At 36.9% G+C, this 23,179-nt stretch overlaps 2 protein-coding genes across 15 annotated transcripts in view; one reads left to right on the top strand and one right to left on the bottom strand.

The window, feature by feature from the left end:
* The window catches only part of LOC141427961 (potassium voltage-gated channel unc-103-like), a 50,583-nt gene extending 37,454 nt beyond the window's left edge, over positions 1 to 13,129 (top strand). For 12 of the 14 annotated variants that reach the window (XM_074087674.1, XM_074087685.1, XM_074087666.1 and 9 more), the window contains 4 exons: positions 1,146 to 1,229; positions 1,523 to 1,911; positions 2,512 to 2,742; positions 3,518 to 13,129. In XM_074087674.1, coding sequence (XP_073943775.1) covers positions 1,146 to 1,229; positions 1,523 to 1,911; positions 2,512 to 2,742; positions 3,518 to 3,691 — 878 coding nt within the window. In that variant the 3' untranslated portion in view covers positions 3,692 to 13,129. The remainder of the gene's footprint in view (positions 1 to 1,145; positions 1,230 to 1,522; positions 1,912 to 2,511; positions 2,743 to 3,517) is intronic. The other 2 variants (XM_074087649.1, XM_074087640.1) reach the window with 1 other exon arrangement.
* A 1,547-nt stretch (positions 13,130 to 14,676) lies between these two features.
* On the bottom strand, positions 14,677 to 21,346 carry bys (Bystin). The gene is made up of 8 exons (XM_074087566.1): positions 21,045 to 21,346; positions 20,213 to 20,333; positions 18,617 to 18,857; positions 18,360 to 18,516; positions 17,446 to 17,637; positions 16,877 to 17,085; positions 15,948 to 16,098; positions 14,677 to 14,799 (listed from the first exon to the last, which is right to left on the bottom strand). Exons 1-8 carry the CDS (start codon positions 21,177 to 21,179, stop codon positions 14,716 to 14,718), a joined length of 1,290 nt encoding a protein of 429 aa, XP_073943667.1. The 5' UTR covers positions 21,180 to 21,346; the 3' UTR covers positions 14,677 to 14,715.
* Between the last annotated feature and the right edge of the window lie 1,833 nt (positions 21,347 to 23,179).

Here is a 23,179-nt window from a genome sequence, read left to right as displayed (position 1 = left end):
ACAAAGTACTATGACTCCCCATTGAATTAAATAATCTGAAAACAATATAAATGGTAACCATAGTAATTGTTCGTAATGTAATGACTAACTTTCAAACCGCTAGAAGTCAAAAAGTTGCTTAGGTGACTAGACATGTTCTTTCCGTGGACCCTTCATATAATGCCTCCCTATTCATAGAGTAGTTACCGTAACACATAGACTCGAAGGAATGACAACTGATTCAATCAAAATGAATCCTTCCAAAAATTCCTTGTTTTTCTTTATTTACATTTCAAATTTGAAAAGTTTATTTAAAATATTGGCATACCCATTTGGACCTTATTTTATTTATTTTACGTAGTGAATAGAAAAGTCCGTTTTAGTTATATCATTGCGGATGATAGAGTAAGACATAAGTAAAAGCGTAAGTCTAAGAGAGCTTCACTTTCTTCGTAACTGACCTTTGACCTATTTAAAATGCTTGAACATAGAAACAACCGTTTCACATATAAAATATTAATTCCTTTTACTGTTTCATCTCATACTCTATCAACTTGTTTAACCAACTTCGAAGTAGGTAGGTAATCAATAAACTCTTACTCGGACTTTTTGTTCTTACGTATTAAGAATAACAACCAAAAATAATCTCTAAAGAGCTTTAATTAAATAATCTGTAAATTTATAACTAAACATAGTTTAGCTCCGGTGATTACACTACAAAAACTATAAGTACAGCTTTACATATTTACCTGCAATGCTCCAAAGTATGATATCCTTAAGTAAAAGCCTCCATTGTGGGCATCAGACTATAGAAGGGTCTGAAAGTGCTATCACCTGTTAAACCTTTAAACCTGTAGTACAATTACGCAAGTGATCAATTAAAAGAAATTACTAATTTGACTGACAATGTTTTTTTTTTCATTAAATGCAGCATGTTTGAAGCTTGTTTCTTACTTATTTGTTTACTCCTGTTTATCGGCGACGTGGGCACGGGGTATGCGACCTGGGGACTGGTCAATTGATGAACTACGTATTTTCTCTTTGCCTGTTCTATTGACCAAACGTTAATTTTCAATAATGTAACGGCTTCCCCACTTTTGCGCCCCTCTGCCCCGCGTCCCCCGCGCCCGCGCCCGCCCCGCTCTGAGCGCGGCCCTTGTGTGCAGGCATGCTAGCGCAACTTAAACGGAGCTTCCCAGACCTCTACCACCACCACCATAAAACACACCAGCCGCTGCACAACAACTATTGTAAGTATGCATTACCTTTTAGTGCATGTTTCAACCAAATATTTTAAAATTTTATCCCAACTAATTTCAGCAAGAATTACCTCTCTATCTTCTTGCGCTTTCATTTTAACTACCTTATAAGTGACCAAAAAGAAACAAACAGAACACTTTTAGTACATACAACAATGGAAAAAAACATCATGTCTGTAATATGTATAATATACTTACTTATACATTTGTACACCTACAATAATGGGACTAGGGGTGTTAGTGTTGAGATAGGGTGAATTAACTGATTTGGTTCAAAATTGCAGCTCAATCGACGCCACAGACGTATAGAAGTAGAGCGGGTGTTAGGCGTCAATCGTCGGTGGGTCCGCTGAACGATACGTCGCCGCTGACGGGCGGCGGCGGCGGTGGCGCGGGCGCGGGCGAAGCGGCCGTGAGCACGCCGGCGCACAGCGCCACGCTGCCCGTGTCCAGCCTGAGTACCAACCCCAGCAGCTACTACACCAACGCGTCGCCCAGCCCACCTGCGCCCGTCCACATCTCCTGTGACGACATCCTGGCGCCCGCCGCGCCGCCGGCCGCCGCACCCACGCCCTCCTCGCGCTCTGCGCCGCACTCCGCCGTCAACCTCCACCAGGCCGGTCGACCTACAGCTCTCATCTTCACAGCTGAACGTCAAAACGCAGCACTACAGGTTCGTTCATTAACCTATTGTAACATCTCGAAGACGTTGGAAACCAGGGCGACCGGCGACCGCGCTAGGCGAACTGCGACTTTGGTCGCCTGTCACCTTGATAACCAATAGCAGTCCTATGTCAGGGACTGCCACTTCTCGCGCAGTTTTTAATGGTATAAATTGTGTCCTCTCTAGTACTATAATGTCGGACAGTTTATCTGCAATAGATCTGCAACTAGGAAAAAAGTTATTCAGCAGTTACTAAAAGCTGAAGATGATGATGATGATATTTATGTCTCCGAAGAAGAGGATAAAGTTTAACTCAATTTTCACATCGCGAGAAAAAAAGTCAAGAGTTTTATCGTTTTTTTGTCAGACTGTCCAACTATTTACCTACATAAATATAAATTAAAATGAATCGCCGAAATTTATGTACTTATATTACACGCATAACTTTCGAACGACGGCACCAAGTTATAGATAATAATTTTTTGTTGCGTTCATTATTGTCAGGACTAGGTTTCTGTTATTTTCTTTAAAACCGGAACGCGGGTCAAGCGCCGAGCAACAGCTAGCTTTATTATGAAATGAGACCATAATGCTCTCTGAACTCAACAGGATAGCATGTCGCCTCAATACCAGAACGTGGGCCCGGCGGCGACGGCGGCGTCGGTGGCGGCGGTGCTGACGCGGCTGGAGGAGCTGAGCCGGCGCGTGGCGGCGCTCGAGACTGGGCTCACGGCCGACGTGCGCCGCATCCTGCTGCTGCTGCAGGCGCGCGACCACGCTGCGCACACGCCCTCGCAACCCCTGCCCAAGGCCTCTCTGTCCGTGCCACATAATAGCGATGTAAATATACCCACATTTACTTACTAAGTCATTGGCGTGCAGTGGGTCAATTTCAGGGTAGGCAGGTGGTAGTTTACGCCTGCAGCAGCACGCTACCCTTCCGCAGCAGAGTAGGCAACACTAGCGCTGCCTACCCTCAATGCACGCCAAGCTATGATATACGTTCGTAAATCATCCTCGGTAAACGGTGGTTAATAACGGTAACTATAGAAACGCTAGAAAGCTGTAATTTTTCATTTATGTCAACCACTGACAAAGTAGTAAAACAAAATTATGAATATATTTTTTTTTAGTTCTTATCCAGACACTATTGGATTGGTATTTCGCAAACGTTATAACTTTGCTTAAATCATTTTCCAATGTAGGGATCCGTTTGCAAAATATACAACCAACTGGCTCGAAAAATCCAAAGACGGATCCACCTTTGTGCGCACGATGGGCAGCCAACAACCCTAATAGACTTCTGACTGACGACACAATTTCAAAATCGTTTATTAGTCAGTCATGATTGTTCGTGAGCAAGTTCGTACTCCGACTTGCACTTGGCCGAAATTCGGCAGGGGTTGCGGCTGTGACCACAACATGTTTTGAAGGCTGGATCCGCGCCAGAAAAAATCTGAAGAAAATAATTAAGATGGTAGTAGTCGATCATAATTTAATACTTGTTGAATATTTGCTGTAAGTTTTTTAGTTTGTGGGTCATTAAGGAATGATACACAATTAGTTTAAAAAAAAAGTCAGGAAGGTATGTTAATAAATAACGTAACTTGGACAGAACCAGTGGGACTGGAACTGGAACGGTGAGCGCGAGCGCGGCGCGCGCTGCGGGCGCGGCGAACGCGCGCGCGGCGAGCGCACGCCCGTGGTGCAGCGCTCGGCGTCGGAGCCGCACGCGCCGGTGCCGCCCGTGCTACCGCCGCCCCCGCACTCGCACTCCTTCTACAGGTAGTGTGCGGCAGGCGAGACGAGCGCCGCTCGCTGCCGGCGCTCGACGCGCTCGCTCGCCGAGTCCGCGTCATGCGGCTCGCTGGCCGCCGCGGCCGCCGGCGGCTCGCGCCCGCCCACGCCGCCGCGCCCGCGCTTCCACTTCTGTCGGCGCATTCTGCGCGCGCATGACGATGACGCCCGCGGCTTCCTCTGAAGCAGCCCCGGCCCCCGGCATGGACCAATTTTGTACTTCCATTTCAACTAAACAAACACGTCCTCGCGGCTTCACGAGCGGGGGAGCTCCACCCGTACCAAGTCCATTTGTAATAAAATATTAGAATTCAGAAAATTGAATAAGTAAATAAATTAACTTTCATACTGTGTCCAGCAGAAATGACTCGGCTAAATATAACGATAACGGGGCCTCGAGCAGATTGAGGATTATTTCTTCGTTTGTGATGTACCTAGTTAACAGAAGTGGTGGATTGATACGAGTGGTTAATATATTCAGTGCTTTATACTTTATTTATTGAATAATCAAATAGCCTTTTAACCTGAAGCTCTTTACACGAATATGAACGCAAGGGTTTACGGACATTAGCACTGTCTGGCAGTATTAAAATTTGAAAATCCTTCAATGTGGTTGCCATTCTTTAAGCTTAAAATAACAACAATAATTTTCAAAAATCAGAATAAATTATTTTAAGAATAGTAATAACAAATAATTCTAATTTTAGATCTCAGCTAATCAGAATGAGGCTAATAAGACTGAGAGACTACGTAACTACCGTGAACTTTTCCGGAAGCGAGGAACTATAAACGCTTTCTACCCGTCCTTGCTTCTTGCCTTTACTTGTAGCTAGGTAATGTCTACTACTGTATGGTAATAATACTAACATGCAAATTAAAGCCATTTCGCATATACTTAACACATATATTCGTATAAAACCGAAAATGTCTTCAAAGATGCTTAAAATACCTACATAATCCGCAAATGTATTAACCTGTTTTAGACTTATGACTTATGAACTTCGTGATTGATAAATGGTTATTCTTGCAAACTTCTTCAGTGGATCGCACGGTACCCGTGGATAACAGAAACCTAGTAATAACAAACTATTGTTAAGAACATACCCTTAACGATAACTTAAACTTAACATAAGGATCTGATCCAAAAAACTTATCTACTGATGATAGGAATAAATTCATTATTGGGGCGCTCCTTTATAAAAACATGTACCTATATAGATATGTATCTGCCCATGTCCATAAAGACGAGGGGCCCTTTGTGGCCCGCATCTCCACAAGTGGCGACTTGGACTATTTTTCTTCTGGGGTCTGATCTCTCGGCAGATTGTTCGGTGTGTCAGTTAGGATTCCCTTATAAACAACAATCGCCATGCACTAGACAGAGTGCAGTAAAGGCTCAAAATCTACCAGAACATGTGTTGTAATTTTTATCGTAGTTACGGTACTTGTAAGAAATCGTCAATAATGTCATTTAAGCAATAATAAATCCATCATACTTTAAGGGCTGGCACTATAAGTATAGTCAGTATGACAATCTAATTTTAACAGTTGCATACCTACTATTTAGTTTTATTCAGGTACTCGTAGTTTTCTTGTTCATTTGTATTGATAAAGTTTTTCCTAATGGTATGGCAAAATGTATCTACAATCTACACTGTCTTCTTTAGTAACTATTATGAAGCACAAATAAATTAACGATGTTCCCAAGCAGGCCTGCATGATGTACAAAATAACGACTAGATTTTTTTTTCCTTACCTTATTTTGACGGTATAATTTAATACGAACACGAAAAAAAAACTCGTATCGTAGTTTATTAAGAAACTCCATTACTTAAGGGGAAAATAAATTCTTGTTTGATAATTAGTGATGAAACAGCGAAAAATAATTCCTCCTTCGTAGCCAATTACGAAACCAAAATTACGAAAACGGACTAAAGGTTATTCCAATATCCCAATCTCGAAGACCTAACTTGAAAGTCTTGCAACTTGCAAGTCTTACCTTTTACAGTAAAACAATAAATTGAAATCGCATTTTTTAAATTTTTTTTTTCATTGTTTGATCTATTTTTACTCATTTTTTATTTCCTCGTAATTATTTAGTAAACAAAATTAAGCAAGTAAAACCAGAGAAACTAATAAAATCCTTTATTCTTTAACAAAACTAGCAAAGGTCGTCCGAGTAGGTACTATGATGGTGGTCAAACTAGGGAAATACAGGCTTGAAACATCGCTTGAACATAAATTTATCGTTTTCTTCAAGAGCATTATGGTCTTTAGTCAGCTTATTGGTCGCCTAGGTGTTGCAACTACTGTTGTTGTGTAACCAGCATTGTGCTTTATTCCTTAACATTCCGATTGACGTGTTACATGTAGCGCGACAAAGATCTATATACTTATGAACGCGGTAAAAAGGAATCTAACGCGGCTATCGTGCAAAACTTCCCTTTTAACAGTTTGCTGTGAATGTCGCTGTTTGTACCTATCTATCGTTTGTGGTTTATAATTAATATTTCAAGATTAAAACACTAATAATATTAAGTTAATAATGTAATATAATTACAATAAAGCACCCTCGTGCAAACGTCACTCACATTCATTAAGATCTTTGTGGCACTTCTGTATCTATTTATAATTTATGATATACCTATATAATTACTTACATATTATTGTATTGTATGTAAAACTCTATATGTGCATAAAAACACATAAAAATAACAGAACACAGGATAATAAGATGTACATAGGCGAACTTATTATTATTTACAAATTTTAGATATTTCAAGTAGATGCGAACAAAATCCGGTTATTAATATTATTATGGTTTAAAACTGTAGTGATATTCGGTTCCGAAAAAATGTTGATTTTTAAACAGTACCTACCTAGGTAGATGACGATGTTTTTAGATTTGCTTGAATTTCGTCACAACAGGTAACAGCATTCTTTATGCTTTGTAAATAGGTAATATATGTAGATTATTATGAATTTGTAAGTTTGTCAATTCCCTACAATACATAGTTACTATCATTATAATATAATAATGTTTTTGCTTTAGTCCAGCTGCAACAGACTGCGCGACAAGTCAAAAATAAAGCTTAAGTATATGTGATGATTCTTGCTTAGGTATGCTGCGAAACGACCGAATTTTATTAACCGGGAGTACGACCTAAAACAAAACAGATGCATTATATATTATTATTTTGTTCCATTAAAATTTTTAATGCTGAAATTACACTGTGAAGACAAGAATACATCTTTACAAAAGTTTCATCTATACTTAAAACTTGTTAAACGTAACTAACTACCTACAACTTTTACGCGGGACGTTATTGAAATTAAATAGTACCTATCAGAGATTAATGCTGCAATTTGTGCAAATCAATTTTATTATTTTGCTGAGTTCGCTGTCGTCGTCTTTGTTCATTTGTCCTAGTGTTTCATCAAAAAAAACAAAATAATAGGTATTGAACAATATTTTGCATTGAAATCATTGGGAGTTTCTAAATAAACTGGCTAAACTGGGTATTTCAGCTTATGAATTAGGTATATAATTAATACAAATGCATTTTAAATGATAGGTTACATTAAGACTACAGCGCAGTTGTCTGTTGCTAAATAATGCTGTAAATAAGTATAATTAACATAATGGTATCGAATGAGCTTACTGCACTTTTGTGAGATGCATGTGCTTGCAGTTCGTATTATAAATCACTCCGGAGTCTCCGGAGCAGGCGCAGGCGCTCGCGCACCCGGCGGCACCCCGCCCCGCCTCATCTGCTATTATCCGCGAAGCCACTGTACGCGACTGTCCGTGACTTCAATGCCGCTATCTCAAACTGTATTTCGTTCACCAGAATAAACTAACGAGAGGCGACATTCTAGCATAGTCATTATGTGTAGGTGTCTTAGATACAATTCTATTCACGCTACTACTTGTAGAGATTTTAGAAAGTTGGCCAGCACTGCACTTTTCCTATATCGATAAATCTATGGACATAGAAAATTGCATGTATATAACATTCTTATATTCGGAAACTTACTTTCCGGATGCATAAGTGAGACTTGCTTATTAAATTATATCATGATCCGATAATTTTCACGAAGAACCCATTCGCTCTCATTAGTAAAAAGGTTACGAAGGAAATTACTGGTTTCCTCTTTAATAAATTTAATGTAGAGCATGATTTACACGCAAGTTAAAACGGGAAGTACTTACTAATTTGGGTTCAAAACATCGTTAAATAGTAAAGGAATGCACGCGCATTTACTGGTTTGATCCAAATGCTGAGAATCCTTCTGTGCTACTAGCTGCTAAATCCCTTGAATGTTAATATACTTAAATATAACGTGTAAAACGATAAGCCTACAACCTCCGTAGACATTGTGGTAATAGCTGACGCCCTTCTCAAACATGTAGGATGATATCTATAACTATTGTATAAGAGTTCTAAATGTTAAAGTACTTATTAACTGTTGAGTCGCATAATATTCACCTTGCGAAAAGTTGTTCGCTTAAAAATCATTTGGAAATTGTTGCCTTGAGATATTTTAGTCCCCGAGGACTGGTTGTTTCAGCTTTGAATGATCTCACAATTATACTCGTACTTATTAGAATATTGTTACGATAAGTCAAGTGTTTTATATTTCAACAACATGCGCAAATTTAAATGCGTGCATCATTATAATATGTAATTTTGTCTGTGATCGAAATTTTATATTGTTAAGCTGAAAATTAAGCGCACGTTATTATTATTTTTAAAGCTGCTCATGTTCAAGTATATACATTCTCTAGGTAAGTTGCTCTTCATGTAATCGTCCATAACTTCGTTTTATAGTACAGATTTGTTACAACAAATTTCCGTTCTGGTTTAATGGACCTATAAATATTATATCTGTCTCACGAACTTACAAAAAACTTTGCAGTGTTTTTCATACTTACCTTCACTACATCGTCGAGATAAATCGTGCCATTGATATTTCGTCGGGTGACAAGCAAGTCACTAAGTACCAAATACCTACTTACAACAAAGCTCGTATCTCAGTATGAAATTACTAACTAAATACGATTTTGGAGAGCAGTGCCAGAAACTTTAGTATTTCTTGTCAGCCGGCGATTTACATGTACGTGACACGAACCACTCGATAAAATGTGAGCGTATTTTGCCTCTTGCCACTGTTGCAACAAGCAATATTCACAAGTGATGGTTGTACCTACATTTAGTGCTAACGGTACGCCAAAAAAAGCTGCACATGGTGTTAGCATGAAAATCGAAACAATTGCTCTTTAGACCATACGAATCAATTTGACCCGTATATAGGGTTCCGTCGCCATTACGATAAAATTATATGTTTCTAAGGGTATTGTGTACGGAATCTTCCGAGTTTAGGTACAATATTTTATACCTTAGGCTGCTAATTACTCTTAAACTACATACTAACAATTCTCAAGCAAACTTAGCCGTTATAGTTTTCCGTGTAAATTTGATATACTTACTACCATCCTGAATTTTTTCAAATATTTCCACCCATTGGTTTAAATTTTAGAGAGGGGGGGGCGCTCGATTTTAATGAAAATTTGCAATTTGAAGTTGAATATTTCGCAAACATATCACTGAATCGAAAAATCGTCTTAGCAACCCCCTAATGGTTTTAAAAAACAATGATACCCCATACTATAGGGTTTGACGAGAGGAAAAAATCACCCTCACTTTACGTCTAGGGGAGGTACCCTAAACTAAGATTTTTTTCAGTTTTTTTTGTACCATTTTGTCGGCATAATATATCTGTGCAAAATTAGAGCTTTGTAGTACCTACTGATAGTCTCTGAGCAAAGCCGCGGACGGACAGACAGACAAACAGACAGACATGGCGAAACTATAAGGGTTAAATTTTTGGCATTTTGGCGTTATGACGTCATCACTTTTTTTGTATTGTTTTTTTTTTTGTTTTGAGACCTATCCTGTGTGGTATCTAATGAAAGGGCTTACCTAAGCCGATTCTAAAAATATATCACATCATTATATTTCAGTCACTTTTTTTTTATTAAAATAAAAATAATTTTCAAAACATACCAAGTTTGGGCTCCTCCAGATATGATACGGTTGAATCACTATTTGTAAAATATACCTAAAATGATATTTAATAGCCTCATATCCAACCCCAAGAAAGAAATTTTGAAAATATAACATTTAGCGCGTGAGTGACTAAGTGCTTCGCCGGCCGCCGAGTGAGCAAGAAAGGAAGCAGGCAGGGAGCGGAGGCGTGGTACATGCTCACATCACAAAAGCAAACCTTAATAGCAACTGTAACTTATTATACCTGTTTCAACTAATTGCGATTTTATCACATTTTGTAATATTAAAAAATAATAAGCCGTGGTGGCCTAGTGGTTTGACCTATCGCCTCTCAAGCAGAGGATCGTGGGTTCAAACCCCGGTTCGCACCTCTAAATGAGTTTTTCGAAATTCATTTGAAATTTACCACGAGCTTTGCGGTGAAGGAAAACATCGTGAGGAAACCTGCACAAACCTGCGAAGCGATTCAATGGTGCGTGCGAAGTTCCCAATCCGCACTGGGCCCGCGTGGGAACTATGGCCCAAACCTTCTTGTTCTGAGAGGAGGCCTGTGCCCAGCAGTGGGACATATATTGGCTGGGATGATGATGATGATAAAATAATAAAAAAATACTAAATGTAAATATTTTCAAAATTGCTTTCTTGGGGATGGATATGAGGTTATTTCATATCATTTTAGGTATATTTTGCAATATTACATTGTGTCTTAAGGGCGGTAAATAAGGAATTACTAACGAGAGTCTATTAGAAGCCCGAAGTCGAAGACTGAGGGCTTTAATGAGTCGATGGTCGTAATTCTAGTACCGCCCGTGCTATACCTACAATGTTTTTCATCACATTTGCGAGTAAAATTGTATATTTGTAAATGAAAAACTAATATTTTTTGTAAAAAATGCCGATACCGCTGACTACGCCCTAGGCAGCGCTAGCTCTGCGCTGCGCCTAGAGATGGGTAAATCCGGATCTGAAGATTCAAAAGAGTCAGATCCTCAAGCGGATCCGAATCCCTTAATGACTCCTTTCAAATCTTATCGACTCCGGAGTTACTAACTCCGACCAAGTCCGGCCGGATCGAGCGGCTCGTGAACGCCGTCACACTCACTGGCTACTTTTGCGCTCGGCTCGGATCGGATCGGATCGGATCTTATTTCATCATATTTGTATGGTCGGGCGCTGAGTGAGCCGGTACCTACGTTCGGTACTCGGACTACTCGCTCGGTTATATTGGAAAGAAATGAGATAGAATTGAAACATAATATTCTTAATATGACCGGAGCGGGCGACGCTTAATAATCAAGCAAAAATTGCAGCGAAAAATAGATCTTATGACATAGAATTTAAATCATAATATTGTTTGGAATCACTAAGCAGGCAGGCTTACACAATTTAGAATTTTTCAACATCAAAAGGACGAAACGAACCGAGCCGGGCCGGATCGGCCATAGATAAACTAATAATCGCTCGAAAGAACCGGAGTCATTAAAGGAGTCGGATTCAATAAGCGGATCCGGTACCGACACCGGAGCTGGATCTAGTGAGTCAGATCACATCGCAGAGTTAATATTACCAATGTCTAGCTGCGCCGCCCTCCCTACCACTACTACTACCACACACGATAGGTTTCAGAACAAAAATTTTATTTTTCCCATAAAAAAAAAAGATGACGTCATAAATATTTTCCTTTTTCGTTCCGATTTTCATGCTTTTAACACCATGTGCAGCTTTTTGCTGAATTTCGGGGTGTACCGCTAGCACTAATTGACATGTTCGGCCACAGTCACGTCACGTTAAAAATGTTGCCTGTATTTGATACTGATAAATGGAAATAAATGGAGACGTATCTGACAGCAGATAAAGCAGGATTGTAGAAATATGTTACAGACTTTAAGTTTGAAACGAAGGAGTTCAAACCCATAATCATTTTTCATACGATTACCTACATAATTAATTAAAATTCATTCATTGCTTACAGGATGTATAATTATTTATTAAAATGTATCATAGGAATACACTTTTAGATTATCTCATTTCTCTATATTATTGTTGTTGCCATATGAATAATATTATAACATTATGTTATTTACATAAATGTACGGTTTCATGACGCGTGTCGCTAAGTAACCTGCTGCAATATAATAAATAGCTGTAACTCTGTCGTCCTTACTTGCATATTAAGTCGGGCACTCGTAGACGTGAACCTAGTCACAACTCACGACTTTACGAAAACTAACACGGCGTAAATAACGAGAAGAGGATTACCTACACCAACAGCTAGGCACTTTCTTGTCCTACAGTTTTTTTTAAAAACGTTTACTTTGTGTTAGCTGGAAGCCGTGGTGGCCTAGTGGTTTGACCTATCGCCTCTCAAGCAGAGGATCGTGGGTTCAAACCCCGGTTCGCACCTCTAAATGAGTTTTTCTAATTTCATGTGCGAAATTATATTTGAAATTTACGAAGAGCTTAACGGTGAAGGAAAACATCGAGAGGAAACCTGCACAAGCCTGCGAAGCAATTCAATGGTGTATGTGAAGTTCCCAATCTGCACTGGGCCCGCGTGGGAACTACGGCCCAAGCCCTCTCAATCTAAAAGGAGGCCCGTGCCCAGCAGTGGGTCGTATACAGGCTGGGATGATGATTGTGTTAACTGTAACTTACCTGCTTGTATAACGCTGGTCTAACTGAAAAGAAATAAGTACATATGTACAAAAGCTACACATGTAGGTACTTGTAAGAGTAAGCAAGCGTGGTTGAGACGTTGCGATCTAAGTTAGGTAATCGGTTTACCTACGTACGTCTACGGGTAGCCCTAGCCTGGCAGCCGATCTTAATGCATAGATATTACCATGCGATATTACCTACAAGCAGTAATTTATATTTGAAAACTATTAGTTACTTAATTGTGCTCATCATATTAGATGTCAAAAAGTAGTGCCTACACGGTGCAGAGAGATTTCATTAATTATAAGAAAAGTCACCAAGGACGCAATTTCGTAATACATATTTACGACTTATCATTGCTATTTACTGTAAAATTTCTTTATTTCTCGATTAGGTAGCTTCATAACAAATAATAATCGAAATTGATTTATCAACTGACTGGGACGATATTGTAATAGTTTATTTATAAATAAATCACAAAAATCATGCTTTATACTTTTTATACAACATTATTGTTGAACATTTGTTCATTAAACAAATATTGTTATGAGTATACAAGTCGTACATGAACATGTGTATGTACTTAGATCATTTTAAACAAAGCACATTACTTAGTCACATAGTTAACTGAATTTTTGCATTCATTGAACAGCGCAAAAGTTAAAGTTCAGTGGAATTAATAAAAGATCACGCACATGCGACATTTTAGTTGTTTTATTTAGTACCTAAACACCTTGAAGCTCATGCATCTTAAGTTAGGCCCATAACCTATTGCGAAAAATGATGATCGATGAACAATAGACACTGCGTATGCAATTGCATACATATTAAACAGCACTGCAATCAAGGCCCTGCAGGCAGTGGCTTAAGTCAGGGGTTCGCCAAACTACGGCCCGCGGGCCAAGTCCGGCCCGCGAGCCCCTCTAATCCGGCCCGCGGAAAGAAAGCGGGAGAGCCCACGGTCCGGCCCGCGATAGGGTCCAATTGTACAAAGCTACAAGTAACTAGTAATTAGTTTTATAAGACCCGCCACTGACGGTAATTGGTGATAATCACAGATAGCCACTCATGAACATAATCAACACCAAGTACGTTCCTTATGCCTTACTCGTACCTAGGTACCCCCTGAAGACTAAGTCTACTTTACTAATGTATTACCCCCATGTCCAGCCAAAGTCTTGGCCCGCACGAATTTACATTAAGTGCAGTGTGGCCCTTGAGTCAAAAAGTTTAAATAAGGCTCTTAAAGAATACAAAATCTATAATTAAAATGTTATAAAGCATGTGACAGTACAAAAAAAAGTGTTAAGGTTTCCACTGTTTATTGACATATTATTTTATAGTAATTATGAAATTAACTTAATTAGTGTTGAGGGTCGTAAATGCAACACTGGAATCGTCATCCTTACAAATATCGAAATCATTTGTTTGACTTCGTATGTTAGATTCCTTTGTCTTTTTCCACAGGTAAACCTAAAAAAATAACTTTTTCGATCTCTGTGGTTGGTTGCTAAATGTCAGTTGTCATGTCATGATGTCACTGACAACTTGTCAGTCTTTTTTTCTCTCTCTCGCGTCTCGTCAGCAGCAGGGCTACTACGATAATCGAAACTCGAAAATCGTATCGTACCGTCCCTCTCGCTCTCGTATTAAATAGTGTAAGTGTCAGAGGGACTGCACGACACGAACTTCGAGTTTCGTAGTAGCCCTGCTGGTCAGACATACATAACATAACCTCACATAACCTAAAGCATTGCATTGACTTGACATCTATGTATGTAGGTACCTTACGGAAAGTATCGTCTTGTTATCAAGTGTAAATACGTTTCCCAATTATTACGCTGACGAATTAAGGTCCTAAACGAAATGAATACTAATAGTATTCTAAAAAATGCTTCAATTAAATGTCAGAAATGTCGCCATGTTTTACTAGAAGACGCAAGAGAAACAAACAATAACTATGGATGCAATATCAAAAATTGCAGTAGTTACAGTATACAGAACATCATATATTTAATTGAAGAGAAGCTGCCTAGTTGGATAAGATTGAAAGTTGAAAATGAACAATGGACAAAAGGGAAATTGCACTGTGAAAACTGTGGGCAAAAAGTGGGCTCTTTTGACTTTGTGTCTGGAAGGAAATGCGAGTGCAAAGAGACTGTGCTGCCTCCAGTTCATTTTATATCCAGCCAAGTTGATAGACCAATAATTAGTAATAAATTAAGTGAAATTAAACTAAATTCAGAAATATATTTAAATGACTTTTATTTACATGAAATATTTCCTCTTATTCAACTACCATAGAATCAGATGCAGCATTCTCGTTAACTTCAATATCTCTGCATTGAGCTGCTTGCAGCTCTCTTCGGATCTGTAAACATATCACTTTATTAATCGGATAATATGAATTAACTGTACCTAATATAACTTACATCTAAAAGTTATTCTTATTCTAAAAACAATGACATGTACAATCACAATCACTATTATACAAATCATTTATCTACCTCAGGGTTTCCCAAAGAGTTGGTTGTGACCGAGCCATGAATGTAAAATACCATACCATAGCATTAAGGAAATCAAGGGAACTCTTCAAATGTTGTAGGGACAACTATAGTAAATTGGATATATTTAGTAGTAACTCGTGCATTTTCTCTTGAAAATCATCATTTGGTGAAGTGGAAATGATGATGAAGACCACAGTTGACCATAGGAGTTACTTCTCAATGACAAGTATTTCACGGGTTGAATTTTAATTACTTTGACACAGTTGCTAGGCAATTTATGCTCCTCTTAATGCATATGGTAAAACGGGTGGTGAAGCACCAGGATCTCTAAATAATGAACATCTCTGCATCGGAAAAAGCAATCTTTCGTAAAAGGTGACAAGCAGTTGATATTAAACTATTGTATCTTAGATTATTTACACTATAAAGCGTGAAAAAAAAATTAATAACAAAAAATTGAACAGACTACAAAAACAATAAAAATAATTTTCTACCAGTCTGAAGTTGGTTGGTGCCGCAGCATGAGCCAGCAGGAGTGATTGAAGCCAAATATAAAGTGTGTAGGTGAGGTTGATGACTATAGGTCCACTCCTGCTGGCTCGTGTTGAGTCATCAACCAACTTCACACTTATAGAAAATTATTTTCATGGTTTTTTGTAGTCGGTTCAACTTTTTGTTATAATTTATTTTTTTATTTTTATGCTCACAGTTTGATTTCGTTCATATCTTCTAATAAAAATTATAAATGTCCAAATAGTACTTTGGGGGGCTGAGTTGAGGGGCGTTGTAAAAAAATGGCAAAGTCCCAAGGGTGTCACAGTACTAATAAGTTTGGGAAGCCCTGCTATAGGGTTAGGTTAGAAACTTGAAATTTGGTATTAATAAGGTATACGAAAAATAAGAGAAGTCAGAAAATTACACTATCCTTTCCTTTTTTTGGGATTGCTTATACATCAGGGGTGGATAGAGCCACGAATGCAAACCATCCAATAAATAATTTTTGTATACTTACATCAGGCGTGATATTTGCATGCGAATGCTTTCTTAATAATTCCAATAAAGCATCTCTCTGCTCCGTAGAGATGTCAGATTTGTAGCGCTGGACAAATGTCAGGAAAGCCTGGTGCCACAGGACAGGCAGTGTGCGATGATCCCTTTGGAACCTGAATTAATAATATGATTATATAAAAAAAAAAAAAAACAATTTGAACAGATATACACGTCTTTCTTCTCAAACATACCTACAGCTTGTGTAGGTGTACATTTTGAATTTTGAACATGCATGTAATAATTCTCTCCATTTAATGCCACAATTATTTTCAGATAAACTGAATAATAATAATTTTAGTGTAAAAAAACTTTTAAAATTTAGTTTCAAGTCTCCAAAAAAAAATCCATTTCATTATAGGTTAAGGCTTAAACTCAAACTCAAATAATTTATTGTTAATTATAGGTACATGTGAAGTTGGAAAACATATTGAAAAGAACTGCTATAATTTGCTTCTTAGGCGTACAATATTATTTTTCTTAAAATTAATAATAGTTTATTTACTTACTAACTAACATTAGATACCGTAAAATCACGTTCTAAGAATTCATTTATATCATAAACATTATCTTTCAAAATTTTTAATACAGTTCTTTTAAATACTTTGATTTTTTATGATATCAGGTAGTTTGTTATAAAGTTTTGCAACCATTACAAATATGCTATTTTTATAGTAGGCAGTTTTGACACAATTAATTGGAAGTACATTAAACTTGTTGTAATTTTTCCTTAGCCACTTCTTCTCATTTATTCTAAATAAGTGCATATGCTCCTGAACAAGGTGAGTGTATGGGTAAGGTGTGTGGATAAGTACAAAATACAAATAAATAAGACCTCAATGTCTTTTCTGTGTTTGATCTCTAATTTATACCATACTATATTACATAAGTTACCTTAGAAAATGGAACACAACAGCATCAACCACTCGGTATGGCAGGGCATACTTCTTGTCAAATAGAATACGCAGAAAGATGGAGTTTGCTCCTGTGTAGTCCATCTCAGCAATTTTCAATAGAGCAGCGCTCGAGTGGAGTACAGGAACAGAATTGCGGGCTAGCACTGAGCCAACAATAATAGCTTCCCGAAGAGTACAGTCACCAGACTATAACAAAAATGTTTGTCATAAGCTACTCTTTATAATCTATATTTCTATGTATTTTGAGTTAGTAAAATTATTAATTTACATCACTCAACTTATGTAGTTTTAACATTGCTCTTGGTTTAGAAAAATAAACAAATTACCAGCACCAATCTGACATAAGTAACAAAGTATGCATAAATATCTGATATGACTACTTCTAAGGCTGTTAGATAATGTCAGATACTTTAGCACACTTCGATGTGGCAGATATTAATGCAGGACTGTACCTAGATCAATTAATACTAATTGATTGAATATGATATTAAAATTATGCTGTAAAGGATTTAATAATAGTTTGTTAATTTGTTTTTCCATACTTGCCTCCAAAAGTGGAAGCAAAATTCCTTTCATGAAAGCGCCAGGCTTGAAGAGAGATTTTCTGAGTGCTTGATAAAGGTGGAAATTCAAACGTTTATACTCCTGAAGATCATCACGGACACGGGGTAGCAGAACCAGATTGTAAAAACGTTGTGCCATCTTCTCCTTCAGATTTGATGCAAATATTCTAGTTGCCTGAAAAAAAATTTAAGTCAATAAAATAATAATAAAGATAGTTATTATTGCATATGATTAAAAACCCTAGAGGTACTGTTTGTAGGTAGTGTCAGAAACACATACATAACCAAATTTAATTTTAAAATTTATTTACTTTTTTCTACTAATATTATTTGTTTTGAAGGGAAACCTGAGTTACTACTAATATTATAAATGTGAAAGTTTGTGAGTGAGTGACTTTGTGAGTGAGTGAGTATGTTTGTTACTTCTTCACGCTGAAACGGCTGGACAGATTTGGATGAAATTTGGCAAAAAGTCAGTTTATAACCTGGAGGATACTTTTTATTCCCATATTCCCACGGGATAGGGATAAAATCTCGAACTAATAACCGCTGGGCTTAGAGTCATGAAATTTAGTATGTAGATAGCTGGATATCTGGAATAACACATAAGCTAGTTTTTATCCCGATGTTCCCACGGGATAGGGCTAAAATCTCGAACTAATAACCGCTGGGTTTAGTCATGAAATTTGGCATGGGTGTTTTAATTTAACGTCAATGAAAACCACAATGTAACTTTAGGGAATTCCCACATGAATTTAATAAAACCCCGGAATTTCAATTCAACTGGTGTATCTAATAATTTACGCGTGCGAAGCCGCGGGTAAACGCTATTAAATAATAAAACAGATTTATTTAATTGTGGGTACATAATGCTAAAATAGGAGTCCTAGTTTTTACCTGATACATAGCTGCGGCAGACCACGTTGTAGGCTCTGTGATATACAATATTTGTTCCCAATTCTGAAGGTGTGGAATCATTTTGAATGCTTTCGGCAATTTACCAGAACGGTATTTCTTCAGTACATCCCTAACACCTTCATACATCGTTTTAATCCTGGAAATTGTTAAGAATAAAGTAAGTAATACTGCACAAAATGCTTTAGCATACTTTACAACACCTGTGATTTGGAGTATAGTCAAATTATAATACAAACCTTGGATCAATATTTTGAAGCTTCAATGTTTCAACATCAGAAAATTGTGTATGAAGTTCAGTATGCTTGTCTGTAATTTTATCTTTGATGATATCTGCTAATGTACGGCTTCTCTCAGGCTTATCAGACATGAATCTTTTAAGTGCCTCCTCATCTTTTTCATTGATGACAATATTGTCATAATATGTATCAGGTTCCAGTTCATCCTGATCAGAGTCCGAGTCGTCATCAGAATCCCCATCTATATATAATAACTCACATTAAAAGGTTCGAATTTGTAGTGTTAGTCTAAAAAACCTTATACATAACAATACTCATTACTTTTCATAATAATAATAAAGCCTTATATTGTTCCAAATACAGGAGTTTTGATACTTTGTTTTTTACAAATTTCGAGTTGTTAGTATTGTTAGTAATTCCTTAGTTTAGCTATTTGTGTTAGTACTATAGTCCATTCAGGATAACATTGGACTAGAAGGTCACAGAAGAAGAGGTTCTAAACATTTTTTGTGAATTCGTAATAATGATGATAAATAAAGGAAGTATAAGATGAAGTCATAATTTTGTTTACTTTGTAAGTAGATTAATACGTAATGTACTTACAAAATAACACAATATTATAAGTAATTTTCTACATAATATTAATTTGATTTATATTTATACATAATTTAATAACTGTGTTTTGTGGACTCATCCACTCTCATTCCCTGTTTAAAAATATTCTACTCGTAGTTTCTGCTATAAAGCGCAAGCCTTTTTCAATTCCAAATTTCATCAAATTTGGTGCAGTGCTTACGTTGTGAAAAGTTAACTATTCGGATATGATTAAAGGTCATCACATTTTGAGCCAAACTGGTGATTAATAGCTATAAATTATCTACAGAATATTTCTTGAGTTATCAATATTATAACCATTCCCTTTTTGCAGAGTATTCTTTACCTCTGCCTCTTTAGGTATTTTATGGGAAGACGTTTCTATTTTTAACAAAATAAGAAAAGTTTTTTACTGTATTTAAATTATTATATGAAAAATAGCAAAGTTAATCTCACTAATATTCATTGTAATTGCGAAAGATTGTAAGTCTGTATGTTTGTTGGTTACCTACCACTTCATGTCTTAACCAATGAACCAATTTAGGTGAAATTCGGTATACAGATAGTACAAGTCCCAGGGAAGGACATAGAATAGTTTGTATCCCCGAAAATTGCATAGTTCCCACGGGATAGCAATAAATGGATTCTACGTGAACGGAGTCGCGGGCCACAGTTAGAAAATGAATAATTGAAATCAATATTGACACCTTCGATATTTTAGTTAGAATTAAGTTTAGACCATATACTAAAAAAATTCAATTTATTAGATGTCTTCCTAACGCATGCATTATAAAGAACCTATTATATTGAAAAGACTGTAGTTTCCATAGATTTGGACCCCTCTCTGGGTGTAGGCCTCCTCCAGCTTGTTCCAAGTCTCTCTATCTTCTGCCTTTTTCAGCAGCTATTAAGGCTTATTGCTTTTCATATGTATTGTTAACAAATTACACCAATGTTCCAATGCTAATATGAATATGTATTTTAAGAATGATGAAACTAAACCTTTAAGTGCTGCAGGGAGTTGAACATGCTTAGTGGATGGGCCTCCTTCACTGGCATCCAATTCAGCCTGCTGCCGTCTGGCTACTTCCAAAATTTTCTTTGAAAGCTCTGGGTTCACAAACTGCAAAAGATGGTTAATTTTTTTTAGCCTTACTTGCTGCTTATTAAATTGTTGCATAATTATTTGGTATAGGCCTTTCTGGAGATTATTGAATAAAGAGACATAGTAAAATTGCAAATACTACCCATAATTTAAAAATTAATGAAGAAAAATAAAGATTTCCCCAGTTGCTTGGTAATATTATCTTTTACCACTCTATCCAGGCTGAAAAGTCATGCACCACCTATTTTTGCACCTCTTGGATCTTCTATTAAGCAGAACGGTTTTTGTATATGAGCAAGTAGACAGTTAAGTAACTTTACTAGGTAGCTAGCCTGTTTAATGTTAACACCCATAACTTGAGACATTATTTTGAGTAGGTAATTATATTGACAATAATTTAATCTAACTAGAATACTTTTTCTTTGCCCCTTTATCAGTACTGAAATGTTGATGTTAATAGCATTATTACTAGATTTTTTTCTTGTGACCAAATGAATTCTGTTTTGATATTGCTGTAATTGTTACACTATTGTTATAGGCAAGAAACTGTAATGGGCTTGCTGTATTTACCGCAATTTTTAACCTGTATAAGCTGTTGGTTCCCCAGAATAAACCAATAAATAAAAAGATTTTGTAGGTATTATATGGTAGTGAACTTGATGGTGCTGTTTCATAAATAAAATTTTACCAAGAAATAGTACACAACGTAAAAGTATTATTTTTAATTACATCTTCGTCGTCATCATGTCTGTTTCTCTCCTTAGTTCTTCCCTTGCTTTTTACTGAAGTGACGGCTTCGATTTGATCAGCAAGTGCGATATTTTTACCCACTTGTGATGGCTTTAACCTTTTCACTTTTCCCATCGCTTATTCAATAGTATACACTTTAAGGACTATCAAATAAATCAATCAATTGAACTGTAAACTTTACTTGTCAAGTTAACCTTAATTTGCAACAAATTTTGAATAACACAGCACCATGTGGCTTTATCTAAATTATATGAATGAAGTTGAAAGTAAGTCAAAGTCAATCAACATTCAACACAAAAAGTGACTTTAAATGACGTTTCTTGAGTTAACTTTTTATCCTTCAAAAAAACAAAGGAAGTTATAACCATACAACCGAATCTGTTTTACATAATGTCACCGAAGCCAAGTCATTTGTAAAATAATCAATGATTTTTCTAATTAAATTCATATTGTAAGTGTAAACCGTGTATTTTTTCAGCAATGGATGATTTTATTTTAATGCTGAACCCCGTGGTGATTCGCTCACCATTATTTGGATTGATTTTTGACGCGTGTCCGCGAGATGTGCAGCAGGGCTACTATGAAACTCCTAAACTCGAAGTTCGTATCGTACCGTCCCTCTCGCTCTCGTACTAAATAGTCAGAGGGACCGCACGACACGAACTTCAAGTTTCGAGTTTCGTAGTAGCCCTGCTGTCTTTCACATTGTCCGGCCCGATATCGGATATCGGAGCCGACACCGATATGTTCACGGCACCATCGTACGCCCGTGGGCTGTCGGACGATAAAGTTTGGTATCGTCTCCGATACCGATATCGGATCGGATAATGTGAAAAAGCTCTAACGTATGGTTCGATTCGTCTCAAAAACTCGTGTCCCCAGATGGGTATTTTTTTAAAATGGCGGTTTTTTTTGCCAAATTGTTAGTAAATAGTTTTTTTTTTTAACCAAGCCATGCAAGAGTAGGGAAATATCAATATATCAAAATAAAAGGAATTAAAAGGAGATATAAAAAAATACATGTCTTATAGGTATTTCAATTTAATCCATACTATATACTTAAGCAATATACTATATATGTACTATAAACTATATATACTATATACTATCCTACTAATATTATAAATTTGAAAATTTGTGAGTGAGTGAATGAGTATGTTTGTTACTTCTTCACGCTAAAACGGCTGGACAGATTTGGATGAAATTTGGCAAAAAGTTATTTTATAACCTGGATTAAAACATATTATTATGATACTTTCATCCCGATATTCCCACGAGATAGGGATAAAATCTTGAATTAACAACCGCTGGGCTTAGAGTCATGAAATTGGGTATGTAGGTTACTGGACGTCTGGAATAACAATAGGTTACTTTTTATCCCGATATTCCCACAGGATCGGGATGAAATCTTGAACTAATAACCGCTGGGCTTAGAGTCATAAAATTTTGTATGTAGATAGCTGGACATCTGGAATAGCACATAAGCTACTTTTTATTCCGATATTCCCATGGAATAGGGATACAATATCGAAATAAGAACCGCTGGGCTTAGAACGGCGGCTTATAGAGTCATGAAATTTGGCATGGTTGTTATTAATTCAACGTCAATAAAAACCACGATGGGTTTCTTGCCGGATTCTTCTCATTCTCAACAGAGGTTTTTCCGAATGGAACCAGTGGTAGATTTTTTGACATTCATAAGTGCTTGTTATAGCCTAATTAGAATAAAGATATTTTGACTTTTTTTAACTTTGATGTAATTTTAAGGAATTCCCACGAGAATTCAATAAAATCCCGGAATTTCAATTCAACTGCGTATCTAATGATTTACGAGTGCGAAGCCGCGGGTAAACGCTAGTATGCTATATTTTTTACTATATAATAATAATATTATACGAAAGCGTCTGTCTGTCTGTCTGTTTCGCTTTCACGCCTAAACCGCTGAACCGGTTTTGATAAAATTTGGTACAGAGATAGAATAGACCTTGGGAAAGGATATAGGCTACTATCTTTCATCGCGAAAAGAGGCTTTAAGGGGTTGAAATAGGGGATGAAAGTTTATATGGTGGAAGTTTGTCGCTGTCGAAGATAAAACCATGAAACTTGGCATTTAG

Source organism: Choristoneura fumiferana, chromosome Z, assembly GCF_025370935.1.
Source record: "Choristoneura fumiferana chromosome Z, NRCan_CFum_1, whole genome shotgun sequence".
Classification (NCBI taxonomy): Eukaryota; Metazoa; Arthropoda; class Insecta; order Lepidoptera; family Tortricidae; genus Choristoneura; species Choristoneura fumiferana.
The sequence above is the reverse complement of the archived record's forward strand: the minus strand, read 5'-3'. Positions and strand labels throughout refer to the sequence as shown.